The 18,285-nt window shown below is 36.6% G+C and overlaps 1 protein-coding gene across 3 annotated transcripts in view; it reads left to right on the top strand.

Annotated features, from left to right (window-relative positions):
* The window catches only part of KCNH7 (potassium voltage-gated channel subfamily H member 7), a 516,764-nt gene that overhangs the window by 490,716 nt on the left and 7,763 nt on the right, over positions 1-18,285 (top strand). For 2 of the 3 annotated variants that reach the window (XM_090267694.1, XM_090267686.1), the window contains 2 exons: positions 11,566-11,829; positions 16,054-16,222. In XM_090267694.1, the coding sequence (XP_090123820.1) occupies positions 11,566-11,829; positions 16,054-16,222 (433 nt within the window). The remainder of the gene's footprint in view (positions 1-11,565; positions 11,830-16,053; positions 16,223-18,285) is intronic. The other variant, XM_090267702.1, reaches the window with a different exon arrangement.

Genomic DNA, 18,285 nt, shown 5'->3' with positions numbered 1-18,285 from the left:
CATCTCAAGTGTTCAACAAATTTGTTGAAACAATTAATGAATTAAAAAATAAAATTTAAGCATTTTTCTTTTGATCTTTCTCCTCTTGCCTTCTTAATCCAAATTCTTCCTTAGCCTTGTTCTTTCTGAATTCTCTCTCCTTAAGGGAGCTCATCAACTAGCTTCAACTGGCTCTGTATTTCAAGTGAACTAAACTGTCCTCTCATCCATGTATATTGTTTCTGTGTTTTTGCTTATATTATCCATACAGAGAGATCTGATCAGATCACTGGAGAGGAGTAAGGGGGTTGCCTGAGGAAATTGCAAACAGTCTAAGGTGGGATTGTCTGAGAAGCTAAATGCCTCTGGAGCATCTAGAATTATGGGCTGAAAGATTAAAAATAAAAAGAGGGCGGAGATTTTGGATTTTGTGTCCTTATTTTCACTCGTTGCAAGGTATCTCTTGATTTCATTCTTGATCTCATTTTCACCTATTCATTGTTTAACAACATGTTGTTTGGTTTTCATGTCTGTGTGTTTTTCAGTGTTTTTCTTGTGACTGATTTCTAGTTTCATAGCACTGTGGTCAAAGATGCTTGATATGACTTCAATCTTCTTAAATTTTTTGAGACTTGTTTTGTGTCCTAACATGTGATCTATTCTAGAAAACATCCCATGTGCACTTTAAAAATATGTTTATTCTGCTGGTTTGGGTAAAATGCTCCGAAGATACCAATTAACTCCATTTCATCAAGTGTGTCACTTAAGGCCACTGTCACCTTGTTGATTTTCTGTCTGGAAGATCTATCCATTGAAGTCAATGGGCTGTTAAAATCCCCAACTATGATGGTATTTCTGTCAATCTCTCCCTTTATGTCCATCAAGATTTGCTTTACATATTTACGTGCTCCTATGTTGGGTGCGTAAATGGTTACTAGAGTAATATCCTACTGTTGGATTGTTCCCTTTATCATTATATAGTGTCCTTCTTTGTCTCTTACTATACCCTTGGTCTTAAAGTTTACTTTTTCAGATATAAATACTGCTCTTCCAGCTTTTTTTTTCTTTTAATTTGCCTGCAATATCTTTACCCAACCCTTTACTTTTAGTCTGTGTGTGTCTTTTGATCTGAGATTGGTCTCTTGGAGGCAGCATATATATATGGGTCTTGTTTTCTTATACATTCAGCTACCCTATGTCTTTTGGTTGGAGCATTTACTCCATTTACATTTAAGGTGATTATTGATAGATACATAATAAGTAACATTTTATTGTTACACTATATTCCACTGTTTTTTTTTTCTTTTTCTTCCTCTTTTTCTAAAAGCAAACTTTTAAAAAATATTTTATTGATTATACTGTTACAGTTGTCCCAATTTCTTTTTCTTCTGCTCCCCTCCATCCAGTGACACCCCCCCTTCCAGTTGTCCCCCAATCTTAGTCCATGCCCATTGGTTGTGCATATAGTTCTTCTCAACATCTTCCTATCTACTTCATTCCCTCCTACTATGTTTCTTAATTCCTGCACCATCTCCCTCCTTTTCCCCCTTCCCCCTCCCTGCTGACCTCCCCCAATATTTCCCCATACCTATAATACTTTTTCCACTGTCGTTGCCTACTTAGTTTTCCCTTGTTTCAATTCCCTAGCTTCTGTTGTTGGTTGTTGTGATACAGTTTTCGTTTTAATGTTCATAGTTTTGATCCTCCTTCTTCTAAACAAGGCTCTTTAACATCTCATATAACAGTGGTTTGAATCTGATGAACTTCTTCAGTTTTATTTTGTCATGGAAGCACTTTCTCTGCCCTTCTATTCTGAATGACAGCTTCGCTGGATAGAGTAATCATGGCTGTAGGTTTTTGCTTCTAATTACTTTGAATATTTCTTGCCAGTCCTTCTTGCCTGCAGAGTCTCCTCTGAGAAATCATCTGACAGTCTTATTTTGTACCTAATTTTCTTCTTCTCTCTTGCCGCTTTTAAGATTCTCTCTTTATCTTTAATTTTTGACATTTTGATTATAATGTGTCTTGGCATGGTTCTCCCTGGGTCCAGTTTATTTGGAACTCTCTGTGCTTCCTGGACCTGTAATTCTATTCCTTCCCCAAGTTAGGGAAGTTCTGCTTCATTATTTTTTTCACATAATTTTTCAATTTCTAGTTCTTTTTCTTCACCTTCTAGCAAACCTATAATTTGGATGTTGGCTCACTTATAGCTGCCCCAGAGGCTTCTGAGCCTCTCCCCATTTTCCTCACTTTTTGTTTTCTCTTTCTGAGCTGGATGACTGTTTGTTCCTTCCTTATGTTCCAATTTGTTGATTTGATCGTTGGTATTCCTTCCCTCACCACATGTTTTGTATGTGTTTTTGTTCATTTCAGCAGGACTAGCCTTCATTCCTTCCCAGTCTTGATTTAGATCTGCTGTTAGTTCTGTAAGCTGTCTTATAACTATTGCTCTGAACTGAGCCTCAGAAAGATTATCTATCTGCTCGTCTGATAAATCATGTATCTGCTGTCTGGTCAGCTGCGTGATTGGGATCTCTATCATGATCCCTGCCATCCTGACAGTTTGCGTTTACAGTATCCTTGTTTCCTGGGTGTGGCTGTCACACCTCCTACGCTACAGGGAATGGAGCCCCGTGCACTCGTCACTAGTGGGCGACCCTTCTCACCACACTGTGGCACTTTGTGTGGGGGTGGGGGTCCAAGATGGATTCCTGCCGTACACTCTCCACTGAGAGGCCAGGAGCCTCCTCCTCCAACCCCACGCCCTCCAGCCCTCACAGTCTGAGGCAAAGGGGGTCTGCCTTCCCTGGTGTTGGAATCATGAGCTGACAGGTCTGGTCTGCAGCCAGGAGTGCTCCCAGGTGCTTCTCGCCTCACCTGGCAGCACAGCTTGACCTTTCCACCCTGGCTTCTCCCTTCCTACCTGTCTGGACAAGCACCATTTGTTTATAACTTCATACATTGGACTTCCCTGTAGCTTTATTTTCTGGAACTTCTGGTTATTTCTGGTTTTGTGGTAGTTGTAGTCCTTAGTTGTGGATGGAGACGGAGCATGTCAGTCTAGGCCTCCATCTTGTCTGGAAGTCTGAAAGCAAGCTTTTTAACATTTGTTGCAGCACTGCTTTAGTGTTAACAAAGAACTTTAGCATTTTCTTGTTTAGGAAGCTCCTTATTACTCCTTTGATTTTAAATGATAGCTTTGCTAAGTAAAACCCCTGGTTTCAGGTCCTTGCTTTTCATCATCTTGACTATTTCATGCCATTCCCTTGTGGCCTGAAATGTTTCTATTGAGAAATCAGATGACACTCTAATTGGTGCTCCTTTGTATGTAACTATCTGCTTTTCTCTTGCAGCTTTTAGGATTCTCTCCTTGTCTTTAATCCTTGTCATCTTAATTATGATGTGTCTCAGTGTAAGCCTCCTTAGGTATAACTTGTTTGGAACTCTCTGAGCTTTCTGGATTCCTTTTCCCTTCACCAGATTAGGGACATTGTCAGTCATTATTTATTCAAATAAGTTCTCAATCCCTTGCTCACTCTCTTCTCCTTTGGTATTCCCATGATGGGGATGTTGTTATGCTTCATGCTGTCCAAAATGTTTCCTAAGCTCTCCTCAGTTTTCAAAAATTTTTGTTGCTCTGCCTGTGTTTTTTCTACCTTGTCTTCTAAATCACTGCTTCATCTAACCTGTTTATTCCTTCCTTCCAGAGTATTATTTATTTCAGATATTGCATTCTTTATTTCTAACTGGTCCTTTTTTATGGTTTCTATGTCTTTTTTCGTGCTGTTCAATATCCTCACAATCATTCCTCTATCTGATAAATTGCTTGCCTCCATTTCATATAGCTCTTCTTCTTGAGAAGTCTCTTCTTCTTTCATTTGGGGTCCATTTCTTTGTCTCCCCATTTTAGCTGCTTCTTTGTGTTTGTTTCTATGTATTAAGTAGATATGCAAAGATTATGGGGTAAGCCTTTGTCAGGTGCTGCTTGTGACTGGCCCTGATCAACCTATGTGGAGCTATCAACTATCCACAGAATGTGGCTCCATCTGCTAAGCCTGTTTGTGTGCAGAAAGAACCAGGCTGTGTGCCAAGGCTGGCTTTTATCAGCACCAGGCACTGGAAGGGTCAGCTGAAGTCTCCTAGAGTTCCAGGAGATCCATCTTTGTTGTTAAAATAATCAATAATATACCCTTAAGTTATAATCAGCAGTCAGGCTTAAGGCCCATGGGGTGGGACAGGGTTATTCCTGTGGGTTGGGGCTATTGCTTCCCCTCAGGCTGATGTCACTTGGAGGGGAGTGTACTGCCAGGGAAAGATGGCTTCTCCAGTATGGGGAGTGACTCAGCATAGGGATCCTGGTGGCTATTCATTCAGTTTTCCCCAGAGTCACCAACTCCAGACTTTCCTTAAGTGTCTCTAGTCCACTTTGCCCTCTCTTTGCCAGAACCCAGGTTAAGAGGTTGCAGACAAAATTTTGTGCACTGGCCCTTTAGGAGGCTCTCTGAGTCTCCAGCTGTCCATCCCTGGCAGGCAGAAACTCTGCTGCTTTTCACAGCTGAATGTTATCTGGGTTCCTTTCCTGCTCTGGTGCTGTAGGCTGGGGAGCTCAGCTTGGGGGTAGACACCACACTTTCCAGACTGCTGGAATATCCCTCAGGAACTTCAGTTGCCATCTGTGGCACTCCCAGCCAGTCTCATTGTGGTGAAGTGAGTGCTTTCTTCTGTCAGTCCATGGTTATAAGGCTTCTCTCCAGCTAGTGTTCAGTTGGTTACTCAGGACAATTTCTCTACAACTTAGTTGTTATTCCAGATTAGTCCTGGGAGGAGGTTAATGTAGCTTCCACTTACTTCTCCATGATCTTGAATGTCAGTAACTTTTTCTGTAATGAGAAAGATTACTATCAATTTGTTCTTCCATAGACTTAATCTAAATTCCTTATCCTGAAGCTTATCTCTTATTTGATCTTGCTGGAAATAAAAAACAGCTTGACAGTGTTGTCTATATAACAATGTCTGCCAAACAGTTGAAGATTTATCAAAAGTCCTTTTAATCTTGTTTCGTTTCCTCATTCTCAAGCTAAATTATCTTATGTTTTTATCTGCTGCTAAGTTCCTGAGAGCATCTTACAAGTTATATTGTGCTCATGCAACTAGACATTTCTATTGATTCTGAACCAACCCCCCCCCCCAAATACAGACTTAATCTGTAAGACCATTTTATGTAAAGTGTATATGGTAAGGTACCCTGGCTGGTTTGGCTCAGTGGATTGAGCGTCGGCCTGCGAGCTAAGTGTCGCTGGTTCGATCTTCCAGTCAGGGCACATCAGAGAAGGAAAACTCTGACCCCAAAAAACCTCTGCTGCCTTGCGGCATACCTCTTCAGGGGAAAGGCTAAGGGAGTAAACCCCGACAGAAAATCCGGAGCCGGAGTCCCTAAGGCGGTTTGACGTTGTAGTCAACACCGGCAACTCCTGCGGCGCACCTGAAGCCAAGCTGTATTGACTCCGTCTTTCCCTTGGACCCTTCAGCTGTGAAGAGAGGGGGGTCTGCTGCATGGGCAACAGCAGACCCTCCATATCACCCTGCCCAGGCTCTGTAGCTTCAGCTCCACTGGAGAGGACACTCCAGCGTCATCGCAAGATGTCGATTCAACACAGGAGGAGACAGATACCGTGTCACTCCCGAGTCGGACTGCACAGCCATTCTCGGCGGTGCAGATAGACTCTTAAGAAGCTACACCATTGTCTCTCGAGACGGACGGCTGCCGATGTACGATATGGTAAGGGATTTACCTGCCTCCCTGCAGTTCTTCGATGTTTCCTGGTGTTTCAGTGAGTAAACATGATTTGGTTAATATGAAAACATAATTAACTCCAGTTGTGTAGAGCCTGACAGTCTATTCCAGTCTTCAGGATTTCATGCTGCTATAAAGAAGTATAGAAGTTGCTTTCAAGGTGGCCACCCATTCTCTATTTCTTTTCAATATTTAGGAGAAAAACATACATATATAAGAATAAAAAAATAGAGAACATTCAGAAAATAAATAATGTTAAATGAAATAGGGCTGCATAAACTGAAAGCTACCCATGAAAGACATTGATTTTTTCTCAACAAGAGAAAGCTGTCAGTTCAGTTCTAAATTTGAAAACATCTTGTATTTTTCTGAAGGTGTCTTCTATTTAGTTTTCACTTCTCTCTCCTTAAAATCCTGTCATGGAGGTGCCCAGGAGCTTCCTAATTTGATTATGGTCATTGTCCAAGGAGGTGCTATAATTTTTGAGATGGAAGTAAAATGGTATTGTTACAGAAGGTGAAGAATAAAAATAAATCTTCAATGACCTATTTAGTGGCCACAAGCATTGATAACATGGTTAGGCAGAAGTAAATGAGATATAGCCATTTGGAACATGTTGAAAATAGTCTCTAAGCAGTCTTCAAAGTTAGATCTGATTGTATGTACTCCAGTGTGTCAATATGATCCATTGGGTTATGGAAATATTTCTTTTAAAATGTTATGTTGTTTATATTTTATAATATATTAATATATTAATACAATAGAAGTACAGAGTGTGGCAAAAGTAGGTTTACAGTTGTTCATATGGAAAATAAATGCAATAATTATTAATAATATAGGAATAAGCTATGTTTTGTGTACTCACAACTGTAAACCCACTTTGTCCCACTTTGGCACATGAGATATAAATACACACACACATATATTTTTTACCAATAGTGCTTTTGTGACCAAATATATGGAATATTCTTCTCAATTCTTTCCAGGGGCAGAAAATTCAGTATCAAAGTAGTTACTAATGACTGATTTAGGGAGTCAATAACCTTTTGGCAGAGAATAAGTCAGTGAGAACTTCAATGTAACAGGTCTGAAAAACGGGGTGGAATACTGTTAAAGATGTGCCTTTGCTAATCAAAGGGGTGGAAATTAAAGTGACCAGAATGTTCATCATCCTCTTTCCACTGTACTTGATGGTGCCCCACATTCCCTTGAAAACAGGAACCTATTTTAAGACATGTTATGCATCATAAGAGAAGGGAGGAAAGCCTGTAGTTTACTCATTTTCCTACCCATATAGTTTTTATTAAAGTGGGCACTTCTATGTATTTCAACTGAAAAAATTGCAATGTTCCATAAAATGAGAGTGGAAATGTCTTGAGTTCATCACACATTGCATTTCAAAGAATAAAAATAAATTTTATCTCTTTGTGATATTGGATTAGTGATTGCACATGGTCATCCAAAAGTCAGTAAGCTTTAAAAGTATTTCTCCAAGATAAAATAACTTTTATGAAAGTTATTGAAGTAAGAAATAAGTATATACATTGTTAAACTTATTTTTAGAGAGCAGGCATAGTCTAATTAAAATTTTATTAAATTAAATCTTTAAGTATATTGGTATTATACTTTGGCATCTCTTTGGAATATATTCTCCAGTAACAAATAGTAATTAGCTTTTGTTATCTATTTCAGCAATATATAAATGTATCTTTACTTCAATTTTTAAGGTAGTTTTGAAATTTTTTATCTTGTATTTGTGTAGAAAAATAGTCTTCTTTCAACATTTTTGAAAGTAGGGAGTAACTAAGGTACTCTCAATCAAATGAAGAAAATACTTTAGACTTCAATTTTCCATTGAAATGAATTTTTAAAATGCATTTAGCTGGAAAATTCTCAGCTGATTTCAAAATTGTTACCAGTAGAAAATCTAAGCTTCTGATGCTGAGAGAGCACACATTCAATGTCTCTCTTTGACCAAAAGTTGAGTCATCCTGTTGGTTCTGACAAATAAAAATGGTGATTAATCTGAGAGAAATACTCCATAAAAGATCGACCATGAGTGTTTCTTCTAAAATTGATTGAGATGGAAGAATTTTACATTATCAATCTTAGAATAGATAGCTCAACCACTCCATCAAGACACTCCTATTCTGTGCTCTTCAATTCATTCTGAACCCAGAGAGACACCCACAAAGCCAATCACAAAATGCTTTAGAATTGTGTCCTATGAGAAAGATGAAGAAGAGGGGCTGGCAGCCTGCAGAAACAAAGAATTTTTTAAATAAAGGTTTTCAGTCATCTAAATCAGAAAGCAACTTCAAGGCTTAACTGAACAGGCAAAATTTTTTCTTTGTGAAATAATGGTAACAAGTGATTATACACTCTCACTTCTAGCAAAGAGGAAGATGTTAAACTCTTTCAGTTTACTGTCCTTGGAATAATATTTCTACATAGAATAAATAAAAATAGCATTAAGATAAAATAGTACCTAATACTATTTAATACTCATCAAATAACCCACTTTAGAAAAAGGCAGAAATGAAACAAGCCATCAAAATCTAGAGGTACCTGAAAGCTAATTATAATGCATTTCAGCCCAATTTCATGTATTCCATCATCCAACCTCCAGGCTAAGCTTGAGAAGTTTCTATTTTTAATCCACAAATAGATTGTCATTTCAACTTTCATTGTAAATGATAGGCTATGAAGCTGTTATATATTAGTAGGGATTAGAAAAATGTCATTGCAGTCACACTGCATCAACGAAACTGATCATGTGGCCTAGGTTCTGCTAGGCAGCTGGCTTATGGTCATGTCCAGTGAACGTGGGAATAAAGGTAGAATAATTCTCCTTACATATCAAAATAATTCAAGGATATCAAACATTTCCTTCTTCTTTCATGACCCTGCTTTTACATGGAATTTTTGCTAAAGAATTTAGATACCAAGTACATAAAGTAATTTCCTCCATTTTCATATAGAACTTAATAATAATCTCTCATTCACCATATTTTCCAAATACTTGTACTGAGTTGAAATCAGCAAATTATAATTCAAGTTAGTAGTATATGTCAACTGATGAATTCATCCCTAAGCATCCAAAATTAGACCATAAATTAATAAACAAAGATGAGGTTCGTGTAGTAGGTGGGACAGGACATTTTACTGGTAACTTGTGAGGATTTAAAAATCTACAGAAAACTTCCAAGACCTCTAAAATCAGAGACAAAGCAGTTTAATAAGTTCTACTGCAACTATTTATGTTAGCATTTCCATACTTAGATTAGAACCAAATGAACTGATGGTCATTTCAGTGTACATTTGATTCTGCTAGAAAAGATGCTGTGAAAGTAAAAGAAAAGCTGATTTCAATCCCACTGGTGGCCAGACTGCACAAAGGTTCACTTAGTAGCAGGAAACAAATGCAATTCACTGAGCAGGTATGAGGATAAGTTAGAAAAGGGAAGAATGGCCATCATTAACAAATCAACAAACAAGTGCTGGCGAGGATGTGGAGAAATGGGAACCATACTGCACTGCTGGTGGGAATGCAGACTGCTGCAACCACTGTGGAAAAGAGTGTGGAATTACCTCAACAAACTAAAAATGGAACTGTCTTTTGATCCAGTGATTCCACTGCTAAGATTATGCCCGAAGAGTCCTGAAACACAAATTCAAAAGAACTTATGCATCCCAATGTTCATAGCAGGACTTTTTACAATAGCCAAGTGGTATACTCTGGTTTCTCTTCAGATCATATAAATCTTTCACCTTTTACAATAGCCAAGTGCTGGAAACAGCCTAAGTGCCCATCAGTGGATGAATGGATCAAAAAACTGTGGTACATTTACAGAATGGAATATTACACAGCAGGAAGAAAGAAGGTACTCCTACCATTTACAACAGCATGGATGGAACTGGAGGGTATCATGCTAAATGAAATAAGCCAGGTGGTGAAAAACAAATACCACACGATCTCACCTAATACAGGAACCTAATGAACAAAACAAACAAATGAGAAAAATAGAACCAGGGGCATGGAAACAAGGAACAAACTGACACTGACCAGAGGGGAGGTGGGAGGGGGATAAGACGGGAAAGAAGGGTAAGAGGAACTAGTATAAATGACCCACGGACATAGACAACAGGGTGGGTAGAGAAATGGGGGGGGTGAGACAATTGTGTTAGAACAATAATAAAAAACATATTCAGAAAAAAAAAGGGAAGCTTTTCTTTTAAAAACAAATATTTACTAGAATAAAATTGGAAACTATTATTTTTTGAGGAATGAAGTGCTATGTTCATCAAGTGGGGATGGTTAATCAAATTTTCAGGAGGGGAAAAGTTAAAAATCAAAGAAAACCAGAGAAGAAATGACAAGAACGAAGTTTAGAGGCTTAAGGAGGCCTGTGTCAATGATACTGGAGAGAAGAGGGTTTGTGTAGGAAGACCTGCTCTAAATATTTACAACCAGTTAAGTTGGTGATTGAGTTAGAGAAACGTAAGTGACCCTCAGTAATGAGTGATGTCTACAGTGCTTGAGAGCGAAAAGGTCTGGGGTCTCAGCCATGGTGGTATCCCCAAGCAGGTGTGAACTCTTCAGGAAAATAAATTGAGGAATTGGCTTTTGCTATATTTAACTCTAATTGACAGAACATTAACTCCTTAATAACAATATTACATGTGGCTTATTTTTAAACTCTATCCATTTTTACCTCTGGTTGCTTTCTGGCTTCTCATATTTTAAATTATAATTTTTTAAATAAAGAAAAATTACCTGTTTTATTTCTATGCCATATGGGAATTTTAAAAAACAGTTGGAAGTTTCTCTGGAGTGGCCTTAAATCAGTTTATTTGGCCTTCTATAAATGACAAAGTAAGCACAAATGGGCAGAGAGTAGATGGGGACACTGTCTCAGCTGTTTCTCTAGAAAATGATATACCTTCTGCAGTATGTTGGTTAGCTATTAGCAGTAACCAGATGGAAAATTATACTGTCTCCCCAGGAGACTAATAGAAACAGTTTCTGGGATTTGTCTCTTTGAGTTTTTCTTGCTGAAATATGTTCTAGCACAACCTTGAGAGCTGAAATTACCCTGACATTTCTGCATAAAACCGCCTAATGCACAACTGGCTTTAATGTAATTAGGTAAACCTACCTTAATTACTGTATTTAGCTTTATATTCTTAGCAATATGCTACAGAAGCAAACTGCCTGGAATGTTAAGACCATTACACGCTTTGAATTACAGTTAGAATTCAGCCTGCCAGCCTTTAGCCTGGAAGGCTTCCAGTCTTGACCTTTGCAATGTGTGAAGGGCTGTCACAGATGCTGGGGTGTGAAAGTCTGAAACAAACAAGTGCATTGTGGTGATATTTTAGAATCAGGGCATATTTCCCCTCCCTTCTTCATTTTTTTAAAGAGATAATGCAACAGATTTTAAGAATACAAGTGACTGTTGTGCAGGCATAAGGTTGTAAGTTATTCTACAGGTTTTATTTCCCTGAAATATAAATATTACTACTATCCCAGATAATATTTTAATTTTAAAATGAATCATGTATTTTATTAAAATGATCTCATGCACTTTGAATTAAATGGAAAAAAATTATCTTTAAGTAGCTACATGTCCACAGGAAAAAAGAGAAAGACAACTTTTCTGTTGGTTTTATAGAAAATTCTGTTTATTCAAAGAACCTCACTGTTAAAAAGGTAGTTTGTGTATAAGTAGTGTAATATGTATAGAGTGTCACATTTAATCATCTTCTATAAAATAACTTTCCTTTGACAGACTTTGGCAAAGGAAATAGTACTAATGACCCTGAAGATTCTTTAGATATCATAAGAAATTATCAGAGTTCCAAGAAACACATTGACGAGAAAAAAAGCAGATCTTCATCTTTCATCTCCTCCATTGACGATGAACAGAAGCCTCTCTTCTCGGGAGCAGTGGATTCCCCTCCAGGAACAGGAAAAGCACCTGGGCTCAATTTTGGAGAAATAGTGCCCACCTCAGGAAGAATTCACATAGATAAAAGAAGTCACTCTTGCAAAGGTAATTAGGTTTCTCAGGAATCAGGATGTCTTTCTTTGCTGCTCATCATAAAATGCTGACTTTTCAGAAATAAAGAACCATAGTGACATATGTTAATCTGATCTTTTGTGATTTCATGAAATATTTACAGAGTTCAAATCTCAGATCATCTACAAAGTGTTTGCACCATTCTGGAATAACTAGTAGTTATTTCCAAGCAATAAAAACATAAGAGGGCTTTTTTATGGCCAGTCAGACTTAATGTAATGACATGGGGAAACCTGTTGTTTTATAACATGAAAGGCTAATGCAATAACACTACAACAAATACAAAAAAACGCTGTTTACTAGGAATGATGAGAAAATGAGGGAAAATTTCCCTAAATAAAGTACACTATTGATCCAACTCATTTTAATATGTTTATTTACATTTCCACCAAAAGTAATACCCAAATATATGGGTTTTGCTGTAGAAAATATGCATAAGATGGGTAATCATGAATGTGAATTTGATGCTAAAAGATCCAAAATTCAGGAAAACTTGAGAACTATCACTTGGAAGAACAATTAACTTAGTATACTAGGAGCTATATCTACAGATCTTGTTAGATTTATTTATTAAGTGAGTGCAAGAATAGGTGTGCCTCAGATTACTTGGGTTCCAGTCACAAATCTGTCATTTGCTCCCTTTATGAGCTAAGATAAGTGACTGACAGACCCAGTAAGAATCAATTTGTATATCTTTAAAGTAGGAATAATATTTTCTAACTAAATAATCAATTATGATTGTTAACAAGATAACATGCATAAATTATCTTTTTTGAAATAAAATCCCCAATTTGGTTTAGTATTTTCTCACAGGTTTAATTTTTATAACTCTTCAATCATTGAATATATCCCTGGATATGTAAAACTGTAGAAGACATAGCAAAAAGTCAAAGGAATACAACAAAAGTGAAATAAAAATAGCATGTTCTCAGCCTGACAGGACAGCAAAGTTATGGGACAGAGTAAATAAATATTACCTGTCATTGTCACCATTATGTGAATTGACTATATCTGACAACAAACATTTTATTGAGTCTAAGGTGTTTAGGTGTTACATTGTTCCCCAGTTACTTTCCCTATCTTATCAAATCAGCTTTTACCATGATCCCACATTGAAATAAGCTAAGAATATAAGCAAATGTTCTCTGGACTATCTAAAATCTTGATGAAGTGAGTGAAAATAGTACCTCATTTATCACAGTGGAAGAATGGAATATTAGATGTGATTACCAAATGTCCTGTTTTAGTTATTTATGAAAATGAATCTGGGAAGTGTTAAAAATAGAGAAAGGTTGTATCATGGAAATCAAAAGTTCTGAAGAGTTTGCTGAACCATCTCTACTATCCCCAAAAGTCAGCATAAAGTGGGCCTGATTTTTTAAAAGTACAGTAGTCCCTCTCTATATCGCGGTTCACTTATCACGGCCTCACTGTATCGCAGGATTTTAAAAATATTATATTTAATTTTTTTTGTTTGTTTTAGTCTGTAGCTTTATTTTCAATTTTTGAACAAAGCTCTGATCCTGAAATTATCTTAAGAATGAAATTATTCCTGAATGTCATATGTTCCTAGGGGTACTTTCAGAATTCTTTCCCATTACATAGTACTGTTTAGGATTCTAGCATAACCAGTTGCTGCTCAGAGAGGTCATGTGGTTTTCTAAAATTCCTATCACAGTTTCTATAATCAAAATATCTGATTAGAAAAATATCTCTTGTAATGTCACTGAGAGGCTTCAAAAATAAATACTAAGAGAGAAATTTAAGAATAGGCACATTTCAGTTTTAAAAATTCAGAGAGAGTAAATACTAAATGCAGAAATCTAACCAGGAGTTAATTGATTGCCACTTGATATTTGACATTGTTATTTTGTTTGTTTGTTTTTTAATTTTATTTTTTGGTTTTTCAATTACAGTTGTTCCATTTTTTCCCCCATTTCTCCCCCCCACCCAGCCCACCCCCTCTCCCACAATCATATCCCTCCCTGTTGTCCATGTCCATGAGTCATTTATACACGTTCCTTGACTAGACCCTTCCCTTACTTAACCCCCTTCTCTCCCTCCCCCCTCCCCCCTATTGACTGTTATTCTGCTCCTTGTCCTATTTATTCCTTTGTTTATGTTGTTCCTTAGTCTCCTGTATTAGGTGATATCATATGGTATTTTTCTTTCTTTGCCTGGCTTACTTCACTAAGCATAATTCTCTCTAGTTCCATCCATGTTGTTGCAAATGGCAGGAGTTCCTTCTTTCTCTCTGCTGCATAGTATTCCATTGTGTAAATGTACCACAGTTTTTTGATCCACTCATCTACAGATGGGCACTTAGGCTGCTTCCAGCACTTAAGCTATTGTAAACAGTGCTGCTATGAACATAGGGATGCATAAGTTCTTTTGAATTAGAGTTTTGGGATTTTTCGGGTATAATCCTAGCAGTGGAATTGCTGGTTCAAAATGCAGTTCCATTTTTAGTTTTTTGAGGTAATTCCATACTGTTTTCCATAGTGGCTGCACCAGTCTGCATTCCCATATATTTAATTATTTATCGCGGATTTTTTGCTATATCACGGGATTTTGCGGTACTGTATAGTAAATACTAAAATAAATGTAAGGTTCTACTTCACAGATTTTCACCTATCACAGGGGATCCAGAACATAATACCCATGATAAGTGAGGGATCACTGTACTTGCTGTAGTTTTTCACTTGATTTTGAGCCTCAGGTGACAAGTTATTGAAGATCTAATCTGGGGATTTTATTTAACTTCATAACGCCTCTTTCTGACACTGAATTCTCATGCCCTTTATGTTTTTCTTTGCCAGTTATTTTTAATTAGTTATTCTACATGCACAATAAAATAGTATTATGACAAATAATTTTAATATCTACAAATTTTTAATTTTTAAAAATTTATAATGAATTTATAATATAATCCCACTCAAATAATCAATACTTTGAAAATGCATAGTTAAATATGCATGTCAATTGAATAAACATAATTGATATCATACAATATCAGTGTGACACACAATTATCCTGGTTAATTAATATAGTTAACAAATGAAGAATTATTAAAACTTCATTCACTGCAAATTTCATCCCCTAATGATTATTTAAGATGAAGTACTATGGAATGTTTGAGAATTTGAATAACATTTATGGTGCAGTTGTAACAGCTGTAGTTTGAATTACTATATCCCTACAAATTTTAGTATTATTTTAGTAGGAAATTTCCTTTTCTCACATTCCTGACATTTGTCAGGCTGAAACCAACAGCAGAGCATTTCTAGGCAAAACTAAAAAGAAAAAATTAAAAATTAAACAGACTCTGGTCCTACTTAGATTGAAGTCAAAGTTGACTCTAGGAAAATTGTGTACCCAGAGAAAAGTGAAAGTTTACTTTCAGTTCATCCATTTCCAGGAATGTGTCCTGCAACTATAGCAACATTTTCCAAGGCAACTGAGTGCAGATTCTTTTTGAGCTATATTTAGAAAGTGTCTACAAGGATGTTCATTTCGATTAAGGCTTTAACCAGGATTTCCCCTTTAAACTCCTTTTCTTAAATATTGCTATTAATACAAGCTAATTACTTATATCCACGTTTTAATAGAAGAATAAATTATAATCAAGAAAGTCTCTATCTGAGTTTGCATTTTATTCATTTCTTCTAAGGGACCATAATCAGTTTTTTTCTTGAGCACTGAAGAAAATATAATCTTATATAATTTATTGTATGTGATTCAGCGTTGTTCTTTATCAATTTACTATATATGATTTGAGAGAGAGAAAGCTGTTAAGCATAGACAGAAATTCTGTACATTTTCTTGGCACCAAACTTCTGAGCATAATATGTAATCTCATCCATCAGTTCTTATTATCCTTTGTAAAAAAATTCCTACATTAGCCAGCTAGCAGACAGTTAGAGACAAACACTGGCATCACTAAATCATTAATGATTTTTTTTTTTTTAAGATTTTATTTATTTGTTCTTAGAGAGAGGGGAAGAAAGTTGCAGGTTCAGTCTCCAATCAGGGCGTGTGCTAGAGGCAATCCAGTCGACGTTTCTCTCTCACACGGATGTTCCCCTACCTCTCTTTCTCCCTCCCTTTCCCTTTCCTGTTTGTATGGCAAATGTCTCTGTGTTACTGATGCAAACAGGCACCCAAAGAAGTTGACATCCATCTTACTGTCTCCCACAGATATCTCTGACCCAAGAATCTGGGAAAAAAAAAATACCCAGACTTGGGCTAATGAATCTAATCCCTCAGCACCTCAACAAACAGCCTGGGGGATCTCTGAAACCGAAAGTGAGCTCACGTATGGAGAAGTGGAGCAAAGATTGGATTTACTTCAAGAACAGCTTAACAGGTATAAGTAATGGCAGGACAAAGAGGACAGAAACCAAGCTCTTAGCTGGATTTAGCTTTACTCCTTGCAAACAGCAAACTCCTCATGCCATAATCTCATATTTTCCTTCTACACTTACTGATTTAAAATAAGACTAGAAGTTGACAAACACCCATCCTCTTTTGTTCCTTCATTTATGCTTTTTCTTGTTTTTTTGTAACTTAGTTATGTGTTATGACTTTTTTAAAAGTTCGACAAAATTATTTAAACATTTATTCCGTCAACTTCTTAAAACTGTGATTGAATTGAAAATCCCATATTTCTCATTTTTCTTCCAACTTTGATCTCTATATGTTTTTAAAGGTTTTATTTATTTATTTTTAGAGAGCAGGGAAGGGAGGGAGAAAAAGGGGGGAAGAAACATTGATTTGTGGTTGCCTGTCACACACCCACGACTGGGGACCTGGCTGACATCCCAAGCATGTGCCCTGACTGGGAATCAAACCGGTGACCCTGTGATTCATAGGCTGAGACTCAAGCACTCAAGCACTCAATCCACCAAGCCACACCAGCCAGGACTAATCTATATTTTCTTTAATGAGGACTTAATTTTGGTTTTAAGAGGGTGGAACTCTTTAAGTCTGAGAGGGTTTGTTAACATTAAAATGGTCAGTAAGACTCAGAAAAAAATTGCATGGATGAGTATGATATAGTTGCTTTAGTTGTAGTTCATCTGGGACTTAACACTAATTAAAAGGTAGCCTCCAGGCACACTGTACACCACCAAGCAAGGTATTCCAGTGGTCACAGATGAAAAACAGCATGAATCAAACCATAATGCTCAAATTACAGGATTTACTAAATCAACTTAAAACACACAAGGAGAGATGAGAGAGCCAGATGTGGTAATTAACATTTCTGTGAAGTGCAGCATGGTAAAAGGATCAAACTACCTGAGTCCTGATTTACCCAAAGTTCACATCTGCCACATCAGCCTTTCCTGCTGCTGGTGTGGTTACCAGAACTGAGGTTTGCACTGAGGGGTGTATAGACTAAATACATACATACATACATACATACATACATACACACATACATAAAATCCCCTGTGCCAATGGCACATACTTGCTCTATCACAGAGATGTAAGGCCAAGTGCCTCACATGTAACTAGCCTGTTGAACAATAATGTGTTTAGTGGCCTTTCTTAGGTAAAGCATGTGTTAAGCCAGAATGAACCTATATTGCACATCACCAATGGGGTGGTCAAATTTAGGGATAAGAGTGTCCACCCAGAGGTGACATGAAAACAATTTGTTCTTTCTACCACTTTCTATGTATCAGCTACACTCTGATTTGTTGTATCATATTTGTATTCTATTTTTGGCATGTTTTACAGGTGTAAGACTGCATGAATCCTCTGAGTTTTGCCTATACCATATGTGTTTCTTGTTTACTTACTATTTACTTAATATTTCTTATGTGTTTTATCCATCTTATTTGTTGTTTTTATTACTTTAAAAAATTTTTATGTTAGAATTGAAGTTTCAAACAATAAAGAAAACACATTAAATGTGTGTGCATACACATATACATTACCATAAAATTTAATTGTATTTAAAATCATCTGGTGCTGAGGTCCATATCTCATTCCCAAGTATCAAATTCAAGTTTTGGAAATTGAAACATAACAGAAAATTAAAACATCATTTATAATATTTAGAGTCAGTAATTCCTAATTAAAGTATAAGAACCTGTTATGGCAATTACTATTGGTTAGAAAAACATATTTCCTTACTTAATACATTTGCTTTTTTCTCCTTCTGCTATAATATGCCAAGTCACTTTGATATATTATCCATAACATATATAAAACTATGTACTATACAACACATAAGAATTGATATGTGTGGCCTGAGTCTGAACTTTGATTCTTGTGACTGAAAGAAGATAATTGCCCATTTCTTTACTGCCAAGACATAAACATGTATTCAATTTGTTTAGTAAATTAAAAAGTGGGAGAGTGAATGATGAATGACAGGGAAAGCAGTGAGTTCTTTAGCACAATACTTGCACAGTACTTATA

Source organism: Furipterus horrens, unplaced genomic scaffold (assembly GCF_987537825.1).
Source record: "Furipterus horrens unplaced genomic scaffold, mFurHor1.1.pri manual_scaffold_1, whole genome shotgun sequence".
Lineage (NCBI taxonomy): Eukaryota > Metazoa > Chordata > Mammalia > Chiroptera > Furipteridae > Furipterus > Furipterus horrens.
The sequence above is the reverse complement of the archived record's forward strand: the minus strand, read 5'-3'. Positions and strand labels throughout refer to the sequence as shown.